At 37.4% G+C, this 18452-nt stretch overlaps 1 protein-coding gene across 1 annotated transcript; it reads right to left on the bottom strand.

Annotated features, from left to right (window-relative positions):
- Positions 1-1864: 1864 nt before the first annotated feature.
- On the bottom strand, positions 1865-8266 carry LOC140146297 (uncharacterized). Its single transcript, XM_072168094.1, has 4 exons — positions 8122-8266; positions 6448-6630; positions 5312-5559; positions 1865-2344 (listed from the first exon to the last, which is right to left on the bottom strand). The coding sequence occupies exons 2-4, from the start codon at positions 6527-6529 to the stop codon at positions 2321-2323; spliced, it is 354 nt and encodes a 117-aa protein (XP_072024195.1). The 5' UTR covers positions 6530-6630; positions 8122-8266; the 3' UTR covers positions 1865-2320.
- Positions 8267-18452: the final 10186 nt, after the last annotated feature.

The raw sequence follows: 18452 nt of genomic DNA, 5'->3' as shown, positions 1-18452 counted from the left end.
TATATAAACGTTATATAAAGGGTATATTAAGAGTATAAAACGGTTTCATAACCTTAAAACATTTTTTGATAATCTACAGCTCAGCAAACAAAAATGTTTTACAGAAAATGTTTAAATGTCGGGTTACATAAAGGGTATAAAAACGTTTTAATAACATTCCAAAAACATTCTTGAAAACTTGATACAAAACATTCTAAACAGAAAGTTATTTTGGGGTTGAAAAAATATTTTGCGAAAATGTTTGCCTAAAATATTTGCAATAACGTTTTAAAAACGTTTTCATGACCTTTTTGTAACCCGACATTTAAATGTTATTAAAATGTTTTGAAAAAAAAACACATTATAAGAATATTTCTGTGTTTGCTGGGTTCAAATATTTTAACATAATGTTGTTTAAGTATTGACAAAATATTTGGCAAAAATGTTTGAAAAAATAGTTTACAAGAACATTTTTTGAAAACATTTAAAAATATTGTTGTAGTATGTTTTCATACAAAACGTTTTAGGACGTTATCATGACCTTTATATAACCCGACATTTTAATGTTATTAAAACGTTTTTACTATACCTAAACCAAAAGCCAAAATATAACTTATTTAAAACGTTTTAAAAACATTTTGTGTTTGCTGAGCAGGTACTGGCTGCTTATTTTAATTGTGTCATATTTGTCTTATATAACATATATGTTACAGGGGTGAGCATAACTGGTACCGTAATTCTGTAGATGTCTATTATAATAGATGGACCATAGACAAAGCTTTGCACAAAATGGAAGCCGATCGCGAGAACAATTTCATTAAATATGAGGAACAAACAAGAAGGATGGCTGAACATGGATGAGTGCCGCACTCGACCGGACCAGATGGCACCAACGTGTTAAGAGCCCTTTGCCATCCGGGAATGGGAATGGGGGGGGGGGGGGGCACTGGTAAGTATTGACATTATTTTACCCCATTAGAAGCAAGTAAATCAGTCATCAGTGCAGACAAAGGCGTCATGGTTTTCCCACAATTTATTGCAACATTATAAAGAAATACAAAAGATTTTTGAATCATCGTCCGGGACAGTTTATCTTAACAGGTTCGAGGCTTACATTTTAAGACAATGAAGCTGGAGTACGAAGGTACAAATTGTATGTGTTGAAATTCTAAAATCATACGTCAAATTTGAAATTCAGACACAACCACACATACTCGTACAATTTGATCTTTAGCACTCCCACTCCAGCTTCACTGTTTGAAAACGTAAGCCTCGCACCTGATGAGATAAACTGTCCCGGACAATGATTCTAAAATCTTATGTATTTCTTTATAATGTTGCAATGAATTATGATGGGAAAATCATGACGTCAGTACGTATAATACGTACTATAGTTGAAGAAAAGATAAAAAGACTAGTTTGCGTCTGACGTCACTGTCAATCAAATTCTCTACGATCCTTGATTGTTTAATTAGCGCGTAAAAGGAAGGTCGATTTATCTGGTGCTGCTCGGAGAAAAGGAATAGCAGTAAATGGTGAAAAATTACGTACTTTTACAAGGCAAAAAGCAACTTTTCTAGGCATTGTTGACATGGTGCCTTTGCGAAAAAAAATTTCCTACTATTAACACCTAACTTTTGAGATGGTTTGTACGTTTGAAGGTGCAAAATTAACAATAAGGCGCCCGGTTTTACCGCCGTGTTCAGCAACTCATATCATCACGACACTTGTAAACAAACAGTGCTCGAGTTTGATTGACAGATGACGTCAAACGCAACTAGTCTTTTTATCTCTGTCTTTCATTATAGTACGCCTTTGTCTGCACTGGTCATTTATTCGACCTTAAAACCCTTCATAGCAACTGGTAAAACACAAACTCAAAAGGTTCAGAACTTTCAATCTTTATTCCATGCCACATTTGTCTCAAAAGACCCAAAAACACTGATATATTGTGTAAGTTGTATACCCTTTTTCTTAAAGTTCCTTGTTTTAGATATCCTATCAAGTTCACGTACATCGCCTGATCACGAGAAAAAGCCCTTTTTATGTGAATCTTTGGTCATGCATGATCATGATGATACCCCTTGGTCAATACAGTGGCGATGCCGACAACTGAGATGAGAGAGATAGACACGTGAGTATATGTATATAATAATGAAAAGTTATTTTAATTATGTTTAAAACGCTGCAGATGTACACAGGCTGGCTATGTTAACAAAGAAATCACGGCTTTATTTTGCAGTTATCTTTCCAAGGAAGAAGAGTAAATATCTGCTACTTCGAGTGTACCGTACCAAGTGTCCCGCCAACGGTGCCAAGTATTAATTTATCTTGGTATTCACTAACCATCCAGTATACGCCTTTTCTGTAAAAACAATGAAACAGGTGCAACGTATCAATTCACCTTTTCGGTAAATCCCATAAGCCTTTGCGAATACACCTGAGAATTCGTCATTTGACGTCACGCCGACTTGCAATGCGCAGTAACGATGTTCGATAAACGATCTGCGCAAGTCGGCGTGACGTCAAATGACGAGGTCTCAGGTGTACTCGCAAAGGCTTATGGGATTTACCGAAAAGGTGAATTTGTAAGCGCTCTTTATCAAAGTTTATCAAACCTTTTGCACAAGATTTACAATTTAAAGAGAATTGTTGGGCAATTGCCGTTTGGTCTAATACCATTCCGTCTAAACGGATATTATAACCGTTTCGTCTACACCCATTTCATCTAAACCCACTTGGCCCGCTATATCTACTACGTCCACTAATCATTGTGTCATATGTGACCGTACAGCACGAATGAGCCGTAAATGTCCTCAATTGTATTCTGAGTTACAGTGTAAAATGGGCATGAAGGTCATATTCATAGGTATTTCAATTTGGTGCTACGTGTATCTCATTAAATGAGGTACACGTAGCACCAAATTGAGGTACCTATGAATACGACCTTCATGCCCATTTTACACTGTAACTCAGAATACAATTGAGGACATTTACGGCTCATTCGTGCTGTACGGTCACATATAACCGTTTGGTCCGATAACCAGTTGGTCTGATACCCATTTAGTCTAATAACTGATCGTCTAAACCCATTTAGACTAACAATCATTTAGTCTAATAACCAATTGGTCTACCTCCATTTGGTCTAATAACCAATTAGTCTAATAACCATTTCGTCTAATCAATCAATCAATCAATCAATCTTTATTTCATTCAAAATACAACAATACAATAACAGCAAAACAACACATTTGAGTGAGGAGATGCTCAGAAGGCCAAAAAGGCCTGAACAAGCACCCCCTTAACCTTAACCTAAGTTTCTTAATTTGTCTAATAAAATACAATTACATACATACAAACACCCCCCCCACCCTCTTTCATACATTCATGTAGAACGAACTAAGCAGGAAAAAAAATGATGAATAAAGAACATGCAGAATATAAATTAGGATTTCATAACATTTGCTCACGTACGTATATCGCACAAGAAAGCTGACATTTTGTGAATATAGTATAAATGCTAAGAGATCAGTTAATTTTAATCGATTTTTTGTTTTAAAAGGGAAAAAATAAAAATAAGTAAATCCAAACTAAGAGGTATTAAGTGTACATTTCTATAAGGTTTGTTTTAATTTGGGATCTAAAGAGTTTTACTGATGTAGCCGTTTTGGCGCATCTGTCAATCGAATGCCATTTTCTTGGCCCGGCGGTTCTTATTGTTTTGTTAGCAAACTCTGTTTTTGTAAGACAGATCTTGTAATCTTCAGCGTTTCTTGTGTGATACCTGAGGTGATTCCTCTGCTCAACAAAATAACTATTGAAGGCCTTTGGTAACTGATTGGTATTATACTTGTACATAAAAGTGCTTAGTTCGAGATCATAACTATCATAAACATTAAGCAAATTGTAATTCTTGAAAATAGGGGCTGAGTGACTTAAAAAGTGACTATTCGATATCATTCTAAGGGCTTTTTTTTTGAAGTTTGAAAATCTTTTCCAAATATTTTTGACAAGTATTTCCCCATGCTAAGATACCATAGTTTATGTAAGGAAGTATTAAAGTACAATATAGTGAATACATTATTCGCTCGGGGACAAAATGTTTCAGTTGGTTTATTACACCAACACCTCTAGATATATTCTTTGTGTGGTAATATGAAATTTCCAAGTTAAATTCTCATCAATTGTCACTCCAAGAAATTTGGTCTTATTCAACCTTTCCAGGATTACATTATCTAATATAATATTTTTAGTAACATTGTACAATACGTGTGATGTTTTGTGATTTGTACGAAGCACCATATAATTAGTCTTGCTTACATTCACTGATAGCTTATTAGCCTTAAACCAATTATTTACTTCTTTTAATTCATTGTTGATAAGATCGTATTTGGACACAATGTCCTTATGTGAATAAGTTATAGTAGTATCATCGGCAAACAAGACAAATTTTAGAATGGTGGAAGTATTTATGATATCATTAACATACAAAATGAACAATAATGGGCCTAGGATGGAGCCTTGAGGTACTCCACATATTATATCTTTATGTTCAGATTTACAAGAATTGTAATACACATACTGTTTTCTATTATGTAAGTAATCTTTAAACCATTTTAAAACGTTTCCTCTAAAACCATAATGTTCCAGTTTATGTAATAAAATACTATGGTCGATAGTGTCAAAGGCTTTTGACAAATCTAAGAAAATCCCAACAGTTGTCTCATTGTTTTCGACAGCATTACTAATTTTGTCAATAAATTCCAAGATAGCCATATAGGTAGAATGTTTAATACCCATTTAGTCCGACAATCATTTAAGCTACTAACGAAGTTGGTATACTAACCGATTCGTCTAATAGCACATGGCTATTATATTATTGTCTGCGGAATAACACTTCAGTAGACCCCGGGAGTAGGCCAACACCATACAGGTCATATTCCGGGATCACTCGCAGTGGTCCTAGGAAGGCGCCTGTCAGGGTTTCATGCCCCATATTACCACCCCAGTCCCTACATGTAGCATTTTAATTGCATAAACAGGAAAACATATTTTTGTTGAAATGACAGGTAGGCCTATTACTCGTAGTGTACTGGCCCATGCCATGTAACCCTAACCCTATCCAAACGCTAACCTTAAACCTTAACCCTAAACCCTAACCCTAACCAAACCCTACTCTTAAACCTAAGCCTTAAGCAAACCCCAATCCAAACCGTAAACCTTAACCCTAAGTCATTACATGTGGCTGTGATTTGGGGGTAACTCGTTGCTTCCCCTCTCCAGTTACCTGTGCTTTAAGTTTCAACTATACTTTTATAATTTGAATACTTACTTGTTGGAAGGCCTGTCGGAGGCACTTCTGGTACTCTCGGAATTGCGCGATACCACGATTTCCCCCAGACACGTCTTTCTCCACGGACTCTTCTGGAGTCCCTACGTCGCCATTGGTCTCGGTACACCATGTTGAAACTACAGCAGCTTCAACATCTTCATCTGTAACCATGTCGTATGGATTATTAACTGCGTTATTGTAGTTACAAGAACCCGCGGACAAAGTATTGGCAGACTCGTCATAGTAGGCTGCATGAAAGGAATAATCAGTTGTGGCCGGATTAGACTTTCACGCACCAATCAATTTGAATTCTCTGGGGGATCCGGAACATGCCGTGATCGAGCCGGGGATGTACACAAAAATGTTGCCCCGCTGGCCGGGCGGTTAGCCGGGTATTAAGCGGGAGTGTAATATCGATTACCCCCGCACTGCCGGGATGATACAATGGATAGTGTTAGCCGGGGATTTAAAAATGTTTGCCCCGCCCTACCGGGCCTTTTTGTTTGTTTACCCAGGTTGGTCCGTGAGGAACACATGCTAATCCATGGAAAACCATGGACCGTTCCAAGCTCATACAAATGCACAAGCCTGGATAGCCAGTGTATGCTAATATATGCATGCTGGCCTAGATAGCTTTGATAAACAACGCAAGAAATGGAAGAAAATAGCTAGGAAAAGGAGAAAAGAGAGAAGGCCACTCCCAAACACAATTGTACAATTTTACTCTTAGCCCTTACTTCGTGAGAAAGGAAACTGGAATTCCAATCTCAGGCCCCGATGCAAAGGCTTGTTTTAGCGGAGACTTACCAAGGATGTCACGTCGATATCGTGCCTGAAAACTAATACACTCATGGCTGTCAATCGGAGGATTTTTAATTTACTGCTGTACATCAAATTCAAGATGACGGACAAAATTTCCACCAAAAGAGGTAAAGTTTGATAATTTTCTATATTGCCTTAAGTATTGGATAAAAATTCAGTAAACATGATCAAGAGTACGTACTTTGTATTGCTTTTCGAGGATTTATATCCTTTGAGCCAGGTCCTGAATTTTAAGATTTTACCTCATTTGAAATTCACACTCCATGGGGTGTGTGGACTCTAAACTGGAATAGCCCATTGCACACTGTACTTACCCTCAAGATAATATTGTTTGGAAGTCTGCAATGAACTGAGACCACACGAAAAGGGGGAGTTTCGGTCTGCTTTCAAGATCATAGTCTTTTTCAACAGATCCTCTGGTCCCCTGAATACTTTCTTGATTCGAATATCGTAATCGTCACCATTATTAGCATCCCCAAGCACCTTGACCCTGAGGACTGACAGGAAAATAAAATATGCATTGAGAAGTTAACGCAAGAAGGCTCTGTAATTAATTTGCTGCCCTTTACAGATTTGACAATTTCTGCATTCTTTGTTGCATAGAATACGACAGTTGGCAGCTATTGCAGATTATCAGATTATGGGCAAATAGGAAATGAGGAAGTACAAGTAGTAGAGGAAAAAAGAAAGGGGAAAGAGAATTAAGAGGGAAGAAAAACGATGAAAAGAAAAGAAAATGAAGGTGAACAAAAGAGAAACAATTAGATCAAGGGAAAGAACCCTGAACAATGACGCTGGGATTTTGCGCAGATAAGCGTTTGCGGATTCTAAAAAGTTCATTTTGATGCCTTAGTCAATATTTAAAAAAGAAGGCCAATATAAAAAAAAAAAAAAAAAAAGAAAAGAAAAGAGCCTCAAAATGTTGTTATGATGTACACAAAATTGCCAAATTTTTTTTTTTTTTTCAATTTTCTTATATTGAGATTTCTTGCATTTAAAAATGTGTACTTTTATGTCTTGCGTGAATAATTACAAAGTTATGGCACTTCTACTACATGCATGTCTGAGAGTACACAGCTGTATTAAACCGGACGAAAGAACTTGAACCCCCCCCCCAAAACACACACAAAAAAAAATACCACACACATACCCCTCCACATACACCCCCACTAGGCTCTGTTTCTACTTATACAAGAATATTTATGATCCCCTTTCAACCGGCCGATTAAAAAAGTATTTTAAAAATATCACAATAGATATTTTATAAGGAAAACATAGAAACAATAATGTTCTTTTCTACTCTTAGTATTTATTTGTTCACTGAAAACAAGATGTTTTGCTTTAGTGTTGAAGCAAGTCTTGGAAGTTTAACATATTATATAAGAACTACAATTCTTCATTGCCTCACAAATAAAAATAGAAATCTCTTAATTTGAGACTTTTTGTGTGTTTTTATCTTTATGTGTGACTTCAGGGTAAACTAAGTGACTTTTATTACTTTGTATTTTAAGAGAAATGTCAACAACCTCAATATTTTGCGCTGCCGATCATGGGATTTTGGGTCGCAATCTACAGTTGATCCATGTCGTGCAAAAATGTAAAACAATTTTGAAAATGTGTTTTAAAACTCGACGTGAGTTTTTTAAACTCGATGCGGTTTTTAAAAACTCGATGCGTTTTTAAAAACTCGATGCAATTTGGAGGGTGGGGCGTGCCATAAAATGATGCACAATTCACACACATGGGCTTGGGTTTGCATAAGCAACAAGCAACACCGCGCCGTCCGTTTTGTTTCTCACTACGCTCGTTTGTTGTAATGTGTAACATTCAATGGTTTTAATACCCAGTGGTGTTTTACATTATTTTTGCGATTTTTCCGGTTTATTCGTGGTTTTTTCTTTGAAAGACTGGGAAAAAATCTAAAGCGCAAAATAAGCCATCAAAAACGAAATGCGCGAAATGAGGTGTTTTATATTTACGATACTGACTTGCGTCACTGCTTCGGCATACATAAGCTTCCAATTCACTTTGATCCACTACCGTTCCATCTGGATTTATTCTTCCCTGTCGACGAAGTGCACACGAACACCCAAGAACTGCAGAGGGTAAGACCACTACTGCTAATATTACGCACAGACTTTGAAAAAGTGGACTTTTTTCCAAGGGGGAGTGGCAATTTTGTGAAAAGTGGACTTTCTTCCCAAAATTTGGACATTTTTTTGTCCAAAAAAGCGTAAAAAACATGATTTTTGATCGCTACGCTCGCAAATTATGAAAATTTAGACTTTTTGTATACTTTTCCAAATTCCCCCCCTGCGTACGGCCTGCCTCCATCCCTCTTCTTTTTGCATTCGTTCTTTGCTCAAAATCTTTTTCAATTTCCCACTAAATTATTCCCCTGATCTTCTTCTTCTTCCTTATAAGCGCCTCATATGTATGAGTATTATCGCACTGCGTACAGACAAGATGTACTTATTTTTACTCTGGAACCTAGAGTAGGTGAGTGTATTTTTGAAGTACAGTCAAAGTACCCGGATGATCCCCTGCTCTTTTCGAATAGCCTGTGACGTTCTTTAACGTGCACACTACATTAATGTGAGAAAATATGCATGTACACGGGACCGACAGCTTAAAGTGCCCTCCGAAGCACTAAGCAAGTAGAGTGAAGTGCCTTGCTCAAGGACACAAAGAGCCAGCCGAGCTCAGCCGGACCTGGGATTCGAACCCTTGATCCCCGGATTCACAGTCCAACACCTTAACCGCTAGGCCACGCTCCCCTAGCGATCATACTGATCCACGATCATACTGATACAAAAAAGTAGTTTGATCTATCTGCGATCTATGGTTCTCGATTTACTTTAATATTAAAGGAAGTCTCCGGCAATCACACCATTATGCCATATATGTGAGAAAATATTTATCAAGCACGAATCACGTGGTTTCATTTAAAACAAATTCATAGTAACCATAAAAACGTCCATTTTTTAAAAACGCGATTTTCAAAAAAGGCTGACGGCAATTGAGCACAAATAACCATTACGTCATTGCACTTAAATAATTTCGGCGCGGGAATTTTGAATATCGCGTGTTGAGAGTCGACTGTTTTATTCGTTTTTATGGTCAATATGAGTTTGTTTTAAATAAAACCATGTGATTCGTGCTTGATAATGATTTTTCTAACATATAAGGCATAATGTTATGATTGCCGGAGACTCTTTACGCAAACATTGGCAACAGGTCAAATTTAAAATGTGTCCTTGTATAAACCTTTATGACATGTGACCAGATTGTTTTTGGTTGTGTGTACCACATGGGTATGACATTAAGCCCCACTTACTACACACAATCGTTTTATAACACAGTTGAGGTAAATTTGCTTGGCCACTAGGCATTAGAGGATAAAAGACATGTTTTTTTTTTAAATTTCATTTGGGTATAGCTATATAATTATATCTTAAGTAACAGTTACAACGAGACGCTTAAGTTCTGACCGTGCTAGCAATGTGTTGGCTTACATATCGAGGGCTTAAAGCCATGACATGTTACGGTGTAGATTGTAGGCCCTACAGATTTTGAAACTCATTAACTGCGCCGCATATCCATTCGTCGACCATTTTTGATATCCTAATTGGCAGATACGGTATTTGATTGGGTAGCGTGACAAGTTACTGAACTCATATGGCTCTTCATCCAGAAACTAATACCGAAATTTAATCGCTTTAATTATATCAAAGCACTCTATAGACCAACCATATGACATCGGGTAGATATAAAGGACCCTACACACTTTTTGGTGGATGTAGAATACCGTATTCGAATTTTGATAATGAAAATCGATTTTTTTTTGTTGGCTGCTTCAACCAACAATACATCGTATAGCCTTAATCTATTCCCATTCTATTTCCAGTGATGTTTAAGTTCTAACGAATGTTTGATGACGATAAAATCGATAATATATTTCTACCATATATTCTACGAAATATATTATCGATTTTACGTCATCAAACATTCGTTGACTAAAAATCATAACTGGAAATAGAACGGAATATGTTAAATAACGTAGATATGTTACATCAAATATATTTTACGTCAAATACTCGGAGTCTGTAGCGGCCTTTATAGAGGTAACCCACCCTCAACGAACCCAGCTAATATAAAGAACCTGGTAAAATGTAAATTGACTCTTCAATCTTTCATGAATTGCCAATAGTAATACTGTAGTTCATAAGCCCTATACACTTTTTATTCAACGCCGCACAGCGACATCGGCTGGTAAGTAATTATATTGTACAGGCAGGGAAACTAAATCAATACCCGGGATCAGTACACGTGTAGGCCTATCTGCTATGCACGATTTGTTATTCAGACGATAGATCTTTGAATACCGGGGTGAAAATGATGAATATATCCCGTGATTTTTGGTTTCTAAAGAACCCAATTGTAAGGCTTGCACTTAAATATATGTGTTGAAAGAACATGATAATCTTAAGTGAGCGTATTGAACTTGAACCGTGCGTTCTGAAATCAAAAACTGACAAATATTTAGATTTTATATGTGCAGATCAACAAAAAAATGACAGCTGCCCTCATTCGTTAACACATGGAACATAACACGGTACTATAGCGCAGCGTAGACCACTGGTGGAAGCAGTCTAAAGCAGATGACGTACCAAGCTCACTGACATCTACAGAGGTCAGTGACCAGGATATTGTCAATAGCCTAGTCGGAGGTCCCTCGGCCCATTATGCGTCTCAAAACTATTAAACAGGTCGTAACAAAATGGCCATGCGTGGCTGTTGAAGAACTAGAGGATTCGGCCTAACATCATGGCGATTTCTGCTATGACGATATCGGTGCGTCGAATATTCAATGAGACTATTATTCGTTATTCAATCTATTTCCTTTCCGTTTCCAGTCATGTTTATTGCAGTAAAGTCCAGTGGCGTAGATTTCTTTTCGGCTTTAAGGGGGTGGGGGTGCGGGTTGATAAAACCTTCTTATAGTATAGTGAGTGAATCCAGCACCTTTTAGTCGACAGTTATGGTACAAATGGTCGCCAAGCGCGCATATGTTACAATAGTAATCCTGCTCAAACGTGTATATCGTTCAAACCCTTCAATGCTAGAATCTTTTTTTGTAGATGGGAAAGGGCGAAAGGACAACAGCTGGGATTCAACATTGATTGAGGGCGAGGGGGAACATTTGAACCATGGCCTATGGCGTTCCAACACTTTGGCCACGATTGTATATACATGTAGAAGCAAACGCACACACCACATTCATATAGGTTATGTAAAAAAAGCTTTTGTATGTTCCTCTCACACAGACAGATTGACTCTTGAGATTGAGAGCAAACATTGAAACACAGGTTTCATTTCAATCTCAGCAATAATAATGATATTTATTTGAATTCTTCTCAAAATACTAACAATATAATACAACATACAAGCAAGTAAATGGTAATTCAGAAAAGAAAAAAAAAACGCAAGACAAAACACAGAGTTCTTTTCTTTCCTGTAACATAAGATAATTCATATACAGAGTGCCCCCCTAAAAAAAACCAGAACCCTCTTTTTCTCCTATTCTGAAAGGTTAATCAAAATAATATTTTGGTATGTAGATCTTTATTCGTTAGCTTGAATAAACCGAAAGAAATAATATTTCAATCGGCTCACAACTTTTGAAGATATCCTCTTTCAAAGAAATGTACAAGTTTTTCACTCTGTTCACGGATGAGGTTTGGCTACTTCAAAAGATTGAAAAGGAGTGCACGTACCATGCATGAATATCAATTCCTCAATGATAACTTTATAAAATAACGAACTTTATATAGGGAAAGGGCTTCACCGGTGGGCCTATATGGGCTACGGATTGTGTTAAGTGTCATTAACTTGTGGGCAAAATAGATGTGGGATGGGACTTCTCTTGCTATACTTGCAATTAAACTTATTATATCTTGGTTATTTATGCCTTTTTGTTTTATTATGTTTTCTCTTTTTGGGATAAAATGTAGCCTGAAAAGGGCTGATTGGTATGTCCTTGGTTCTTCTGAAGTGAGTTTACTGTGCCCTCTACCTGGTTGCCTCCTTGACGAATACAGGTTTCAGCCCACCTCATTGCATCAATTGCATTGCGTACCCTCCTTGTGCGCCGTATACTTGCGAATGTTGCGAAGATGTTGGAGGCTAGCTGGTGATAGTGAACATGGTGAATGCGTTCCAAAGCCTAATGATATCATCTATCCATGTAATCAACCATGTGTTTCGTTCTAATCTTTGATGTAGCCAAACCTCATCCGTGGACACGGTGAAAAATGGGTACAATTCTTTAAGAGGGTATATCTTCAAAAATTGTGAGCCGATTGAAATAATTGTTTTGGTTTATCAAAGCTAACGAATTAAGATTTGTTTTCATACCAAAATACATTTGACCAACTTTTCAGACAAAAAGTGGGCGCAAATGAGGGTTCTGTTTTAAAGAAAACACATAAAATGAATACTTTTTAATATTTGATTGACTATAAAGGACTTTTTTCGTGGATATCTTCTGAAAAATGTCGTAAAACGAGGATGCTAGGCTACTAAACAGAGTAAACATGCTATGTTGAATATGAAATAAGGTTTGCAATGTCAAATCTTATGTATACATTAACCCCAACTCTCAACCCTAGCACTACCCCAAATTCTTCACTTAGCCCCAACCATAACTATATTTAACTCTATTTCATATTCAACATAGTGAACCTTATTTCATATTCAACATACCGTAAACGTTCGTCATTGCGCTATAGTGCTCCCTAAAGTCCCTAGACATAAGTGGCACAACCTAAAATTGTTCTCCCGTAAAATTCCCACCAGCAAGGGCACAGAACTTCTTGTTGGATTTCAAAGGATGGAGCTCTCTATTTGTACTTGAAATTTACCCCAAAGCAAAGGAGCCCAAGTGCGCCATTAGGCGAACATTTACGGTAGTGAACCTCATTTCATATTCAACGTAGTGAACCTTATTTCATATTGAGCATAGTGAACTTTATTTCATATTCGACATAGTGAACCTTATTTCATATTCAACATAGTGCACCTTATTCATATTCAACATGGAATAAATTATTTATAATCAATGGAGTAAAATTGAGTACTTTCTGGTTGTGCGATCCAAATAGGATGATTCATTTAAATGCAATTGAATATAAGTTATAGGTAAAGCAGCTCATAAAATGTCAAATTCAGGTTGAAAACTCAAAATTTCAGTTGTCAATTGTAGCTCAAAATCATATTGCACCTTCATCTGAAATACCTCAATTTACGCACCGTATTCGAGTACATGTTTGTCCTGGACATGTATTGTATGATAAGACTTTAAAACACTACAAAATATGTCATACTCCTACTGGGAAAGACTTGACTATATAACCTGAGTTTACAAACTTCAATAAGGCACAAAGTTATTTACAGAAAATTCAGCTGCAGCCGTACAAAATATACACATACATACACATGTACCATGTACACATAATAGAAAGCAACTTGTATAATAGATATTTAAAAAACATAATTGACACTAATAATTATTATTGCATTGGAAAGTCATGTTTAATCTACGAAGAGAGGGAAACATAGACAGAGTCAGGCAGTGAGAATGTTCTGTTCCAGTTGATATGCATACACCCCCTATGGAAAATACAACCTTAATCTTCAACACAGGGTGTATAGAGTTCAAATGGAGTCACTCTTTCAGGTAACCCCATTTAAAATTCACAATTCCCATGTGGAAAATTAAGGCCATGTCTTCCATAGAGGGTGGATGGATCCCAACTGGAACAGCCCAATGAGTGAGGGAAGGAAAGACATAGGAGGAGAGAGTGAAGAAGAGAGGAAATGGGAGGGAGGAAGGAAGGAAAATGAGAGGGTAGGGGTAGACAGGTGAGTGGGAGATATGCATGTGCTATATCCATAATTTCAACTAAAACTTATAATACCACTTCATATAAATGCTTATTAAGGTTAACTCAATTCAGAATTAGGCTATGAACAACACACTTAAATAGCAAAGATACAGGTCTTTCACCTTGCCGACTCATTCATATTGCAAAATCAGCGAAGGAAATACAATTTGCCAATATTAACACTAATGCTTACACTCCCCCTGCATCTTAACCAAAAACAATAATAACCAAAATCTAAACCCTGAATCTAACCTTTGACCCAAAGCACTGGGTGTGAAGGGAATCATAAAACTATGACCAAAAATAATCCAAATAGACCCAAAAACTTCACAATGCACCACTTTTATAATAAAATCACTTTGGTATTGTTCAATATTTCTTCCTTTCCGTCTTCTTGTGAGTAGCCATATGTTGGGCCAAATGGTGTCGTATCTTAAAACCATCCCCGCATATCTCACACTTATGAGGGCGCTCATCACTATGTACCTTTAGATGTTGTTTCAAATGTTGCGGTAGATTGAACTTCTTATGGCAAATATCACATTGATGCTTCTTCTCGTTCCTATGCATTTTTTGATGTGCAGCTCGTCCAACAGGAGATGCAAAGCATGCATCACAATAAGAACATTTATATGCTTTCACACCCGTATGTGTTGCTTCATGATATCTTAACAATTCTCGTTTCTTGAACCGTTTGTCACAGTAACCACATTTAAAAGCAGCCCCTTCTAAATGTACCAATATATGCGACTTCAAATGCTGCTTATATTTGGTACGAAAACCGCAGTGTTGGCACAAAAAGGACTTTGTCGTGGAATGAACTCGTCGGTGTTTATTCAAGTCTCCCCTGTGCTGGAAAGCTTTCCCACAAGTCTCACACACATGGATTTTTTCACCCTTCTCTGCATGCCTCTTTTCATGATTTCTCAAAGTAGATCCAGTTGGAAAAGCCTGTCCACAGAATGAACACAGGTGTGTTTTGGCCTTGTGGTGTGCATTCTTATGATACCAGAGTGATTCCTGCGAGTTGCATGACACATTACATATGTCACACACAACTGGACCAAAATGACGCTTTTCATGCCTATGACACAGTGTTCTATTTTTAAACCCCTGTCCACAATACCGACATTTGTGGATGTATAAATGCTTTTCGTGAATTCGCTCATGACGAAAGCCATCCCTTGCACTGCTAAACGTGGCATCACAAAATTGGCATGAAAATTTATCCGTACATGCTAGCTGATGACTGGTCCATTTTTCTCTTGTTTGGATACTTGTCCCACATCTTTGGCATCTGTACATCCTTTCACTATGCATTCTCAAATGCCGCAATAGACCACTTCGTTTCGAGAAAATGAACCCACAAAGTCTACATATATTTGATGTTTTATCATCTGCTTCCTCATCATCATCATTTCTTCCAAAATTTTTAACTCCATCCTCTATATTAGCTACACTGTTGCTATCACCAGCACCCTGACTACCTGAAGACATTGAACTTTCTTCATCCCTTTCTAACTTACTGTAGTTACTGATACCATGGAAACTATTTCTATAGTTACCAACATCTTTAATACCAATAGCTCCTCCATCATCCACATGTAAGGCCACAATACACTCCTCTTCATGCGTATCACATTTTTCCGTTGACTCCATTTTCTTCATACAGTACCTGCAGGTTTGTTTGCACTTTGCTTCATGGCGTTTAAACAGATCTATTCTATGGAAGGCGGAATTGCATTTACTGCATTGGTATTTCTTCAGATCGGAATGAATCAGCATGTGCCGATTCAAGCTATAACGTCGATTGAAAGATTTGCCACATGTCGTACACACATATTTACCAACCTTTCCTTTAATCTTCTCATCAGTATTACCATCACCAGAATCCCCTACCATTTCACAACCATCCTCATGCTTATCACATTCCTCCTTTGAGTCTAGCTTCTCGCTACAGTTCTTACAAACTCGCTCACATTTTTCCTGGTGTCTTTCCAAATAATCGTTCCTCTTGAATGAGCTACTGCACTTTTTACACTTAAATGCATTCTGATCTGAGTGGAGCAGCATATGACGCTTTAAATTAAAAGGACGCTGGAACGATTTCCCACATGTTGTGCACACATTTTTGCATTTCTTGGGTGATGCCAGCTTGACAGGTTTTTTTAAATTTGTTGATTCTGATTGAAAATCATCAGCACTGGAATCAGAATTGGCTTCAGATAACCAAGCACTAGAGACAGGTTTCTTGTTTATCTTTTCTGGTAGGAAATCTTCATCACTGGAGTTTGGTTCTGGTATCAATTTGTCATTAATAGACACATTTTCTTCTTTCCGCTTGTCATCATCATCTCTTCTATGTTTTTCAGTAAGGTCAACTCCTGGTCCTTTTGCTTCCTCATCAGAACTCTCCTCACTTTCATCATTACTTGATTCGGGTTCCTTGTATTTGGCATTTCTTCCCATTCTTGTTCTCAGTCTCTTTCTCATATCTCCTTCCTTGATATCACTACCACTGGCATCTTGTTCTATCACTCTACAATTCACAGTGTTTTTACCATCTACTACACCAATCGTCTCATCAATATAATTTCCACCAACATCCGTTACCTCCGTACTTTCTTCCCTAATGTCTGTCGAGTGGACAGCCTTGTGCATCTTTTTATCATCAAATCCTTTTTCAGATTCAGCCTTCAATGACCAATTGAAAGCTGCTTCAATGCCATTCACATTTTCTTCATTCTCTACGTCTTTCTTTCCATGTAATTGGACTTCTTGCGGAGGATGAGAATCTGAAGCTATAATATCATCATTTCCCATCAACAAAGAGCTTTCATTTGTAATATGCTCTTCCGTTTTAATGTCAGTCTCATTTTCATTGCACATGTTATCACAATTGTACGAAGAAGGTGGCTGAGAACTTGTATTATTTCCATGACACTTCTCTACACCCAAAGGTGTACCAATTGCGTGTGTAAGTTCTCCACTTGCTATAGGTATTGTACTTGCTTCAGTTCTATCAAACTTAGCACTATCAAACAACAGTGGAAATGATGGTTCATCATTGTTGGTCCCTATTGCACATGGCTGATTGCTTATTTCAGCTTCAACTACATTCTCAAAGTGCTTGATATCATCCGGACTCTTTATTCTTACGGGAAATGACCTATAATCCTGAGCACTGTTTGACTCTTGCTCTGGAATTTGCTCTTGTTTTATGGCAGGCATTGTCACTTCATTTCTATCTACATGCAACATCAGCTCATGTGCGATTGACTTCTCATCTTTTTCTTGCTTTACCAATGATGTATGGTCACTTGACTCACTTCCTTCTGCATGTAATTCACTATGTTCCTGGGCACTAATAGCACTCACAGTTTGCCTATCATCAGATCCTTCATGTGCCAACAAATCGGATCTATGCACTTGAACTTGTTCTTCAATGAACGACAATGAACTTCTCCCCATCATATATGATTCTACTGCCATGATATCCTTTGTGATCTGATCTTGAATAGGATCTTGCACCAAAGTTTGATCTTGTATCTGGTCCCGAGTTTCATTTTCCTGACCAGCATGCATGCTTTGATGTGTCCTTCTGACCTGATCCCGTGCTGAGGCTGCTTGATGATGATTCTGTATTTGATTCACTTTTAACTGATCCATGGCTTGAATCTCTTTCATCAGATTCACAGATTGATCCATCTGATTCAAAGTTTGCTTTTTTCTCAACTCATCTGAAGTTGGATTATTCCTCAACTGAATCAAAGTCCTTGTAAACAACTGCCGTACTTCATCTTGAACTACCTCCCCATTCATGCCATTATCAAAATTCCTCTCAGATCTTTTATTCACATAATTTGAGGAATCACCTTTTCTATTTACATCTGCATTATTTTCTGGATTTGTATTATTGACATTTAGATTAATTTGTTGATTTGGAAAATGCACATTAGATTTAATTTGATTTATACCAGTTGAGTGAATTTCTTGATTTATGCAGCTTACAATGGTATTACTTGGAGAGGATGTGGGACTCTGAACCTTGTGTTTAATATCTGCCATCTGAGCCTGTTCATCACATGGTTGAGCTGACATCTGAGCCTGTTCATCACATGGTTGAGCTGACATCTGAGCCTGTTCATTACATGGTAGTGCTGACATCTGAGCCCGTTCATTACATGGTAGTGCATGATAACCTCTTGGAGACTTTCTTGGACTAATTGGTTCCTGCTTCAGATCAGTAAAGGGTGAAAATATTGATGGGTAATTTGATCCAGGACCTTCCAATTCCATTTTTGGAGAGGTAGGGGATTGCTTACAGCTAATCTCAAACATATTGGAAGTCATTGCTTTAACAGACTATTATA

This window comes from Amphiura filiformis, chromosome 2 (assembly GCF_039555335.1).
Source record: "Amphiura filiformis chromosome 2, Afil_fr2py, whole genome shotgun sequence".
Lineage (NCBI taxonomy): Eukaryota > Metazoa > Echinodermata > Ophiuroidea > Amphilepidida > Amphiuridae > Amphiura > Amphiura filiformis.
This window is presented reverse-complemented; position numbering and strand designations above follow the sequence as displayed.

Excerpts from the sequence above, each read along its gene's own strand:
- LOC140146297 (XM_072168094.1), bottom strand. The coding sequence starts at position 6,529 with ATGATCTTGAAAGCAGACCGAAACTCCCCCTTTTCGTGTGGTCTCAGT. Across the intron at positions 5,560-6,447 it reads CAAACAATATTATCTTGAGG|CCTACTATGACGAGTCTGCC; the intron begins GTAAGTACAGTG and ends CCTTTCATGCAG. Across the intron at positions 2,345-5,311 it reads TCCGACAGGCCTTCCAACAA|AAAAGGCGTATACTGGATGG; the intron begins GTAAGTATTCAA and ends TTGTTTTTACAG.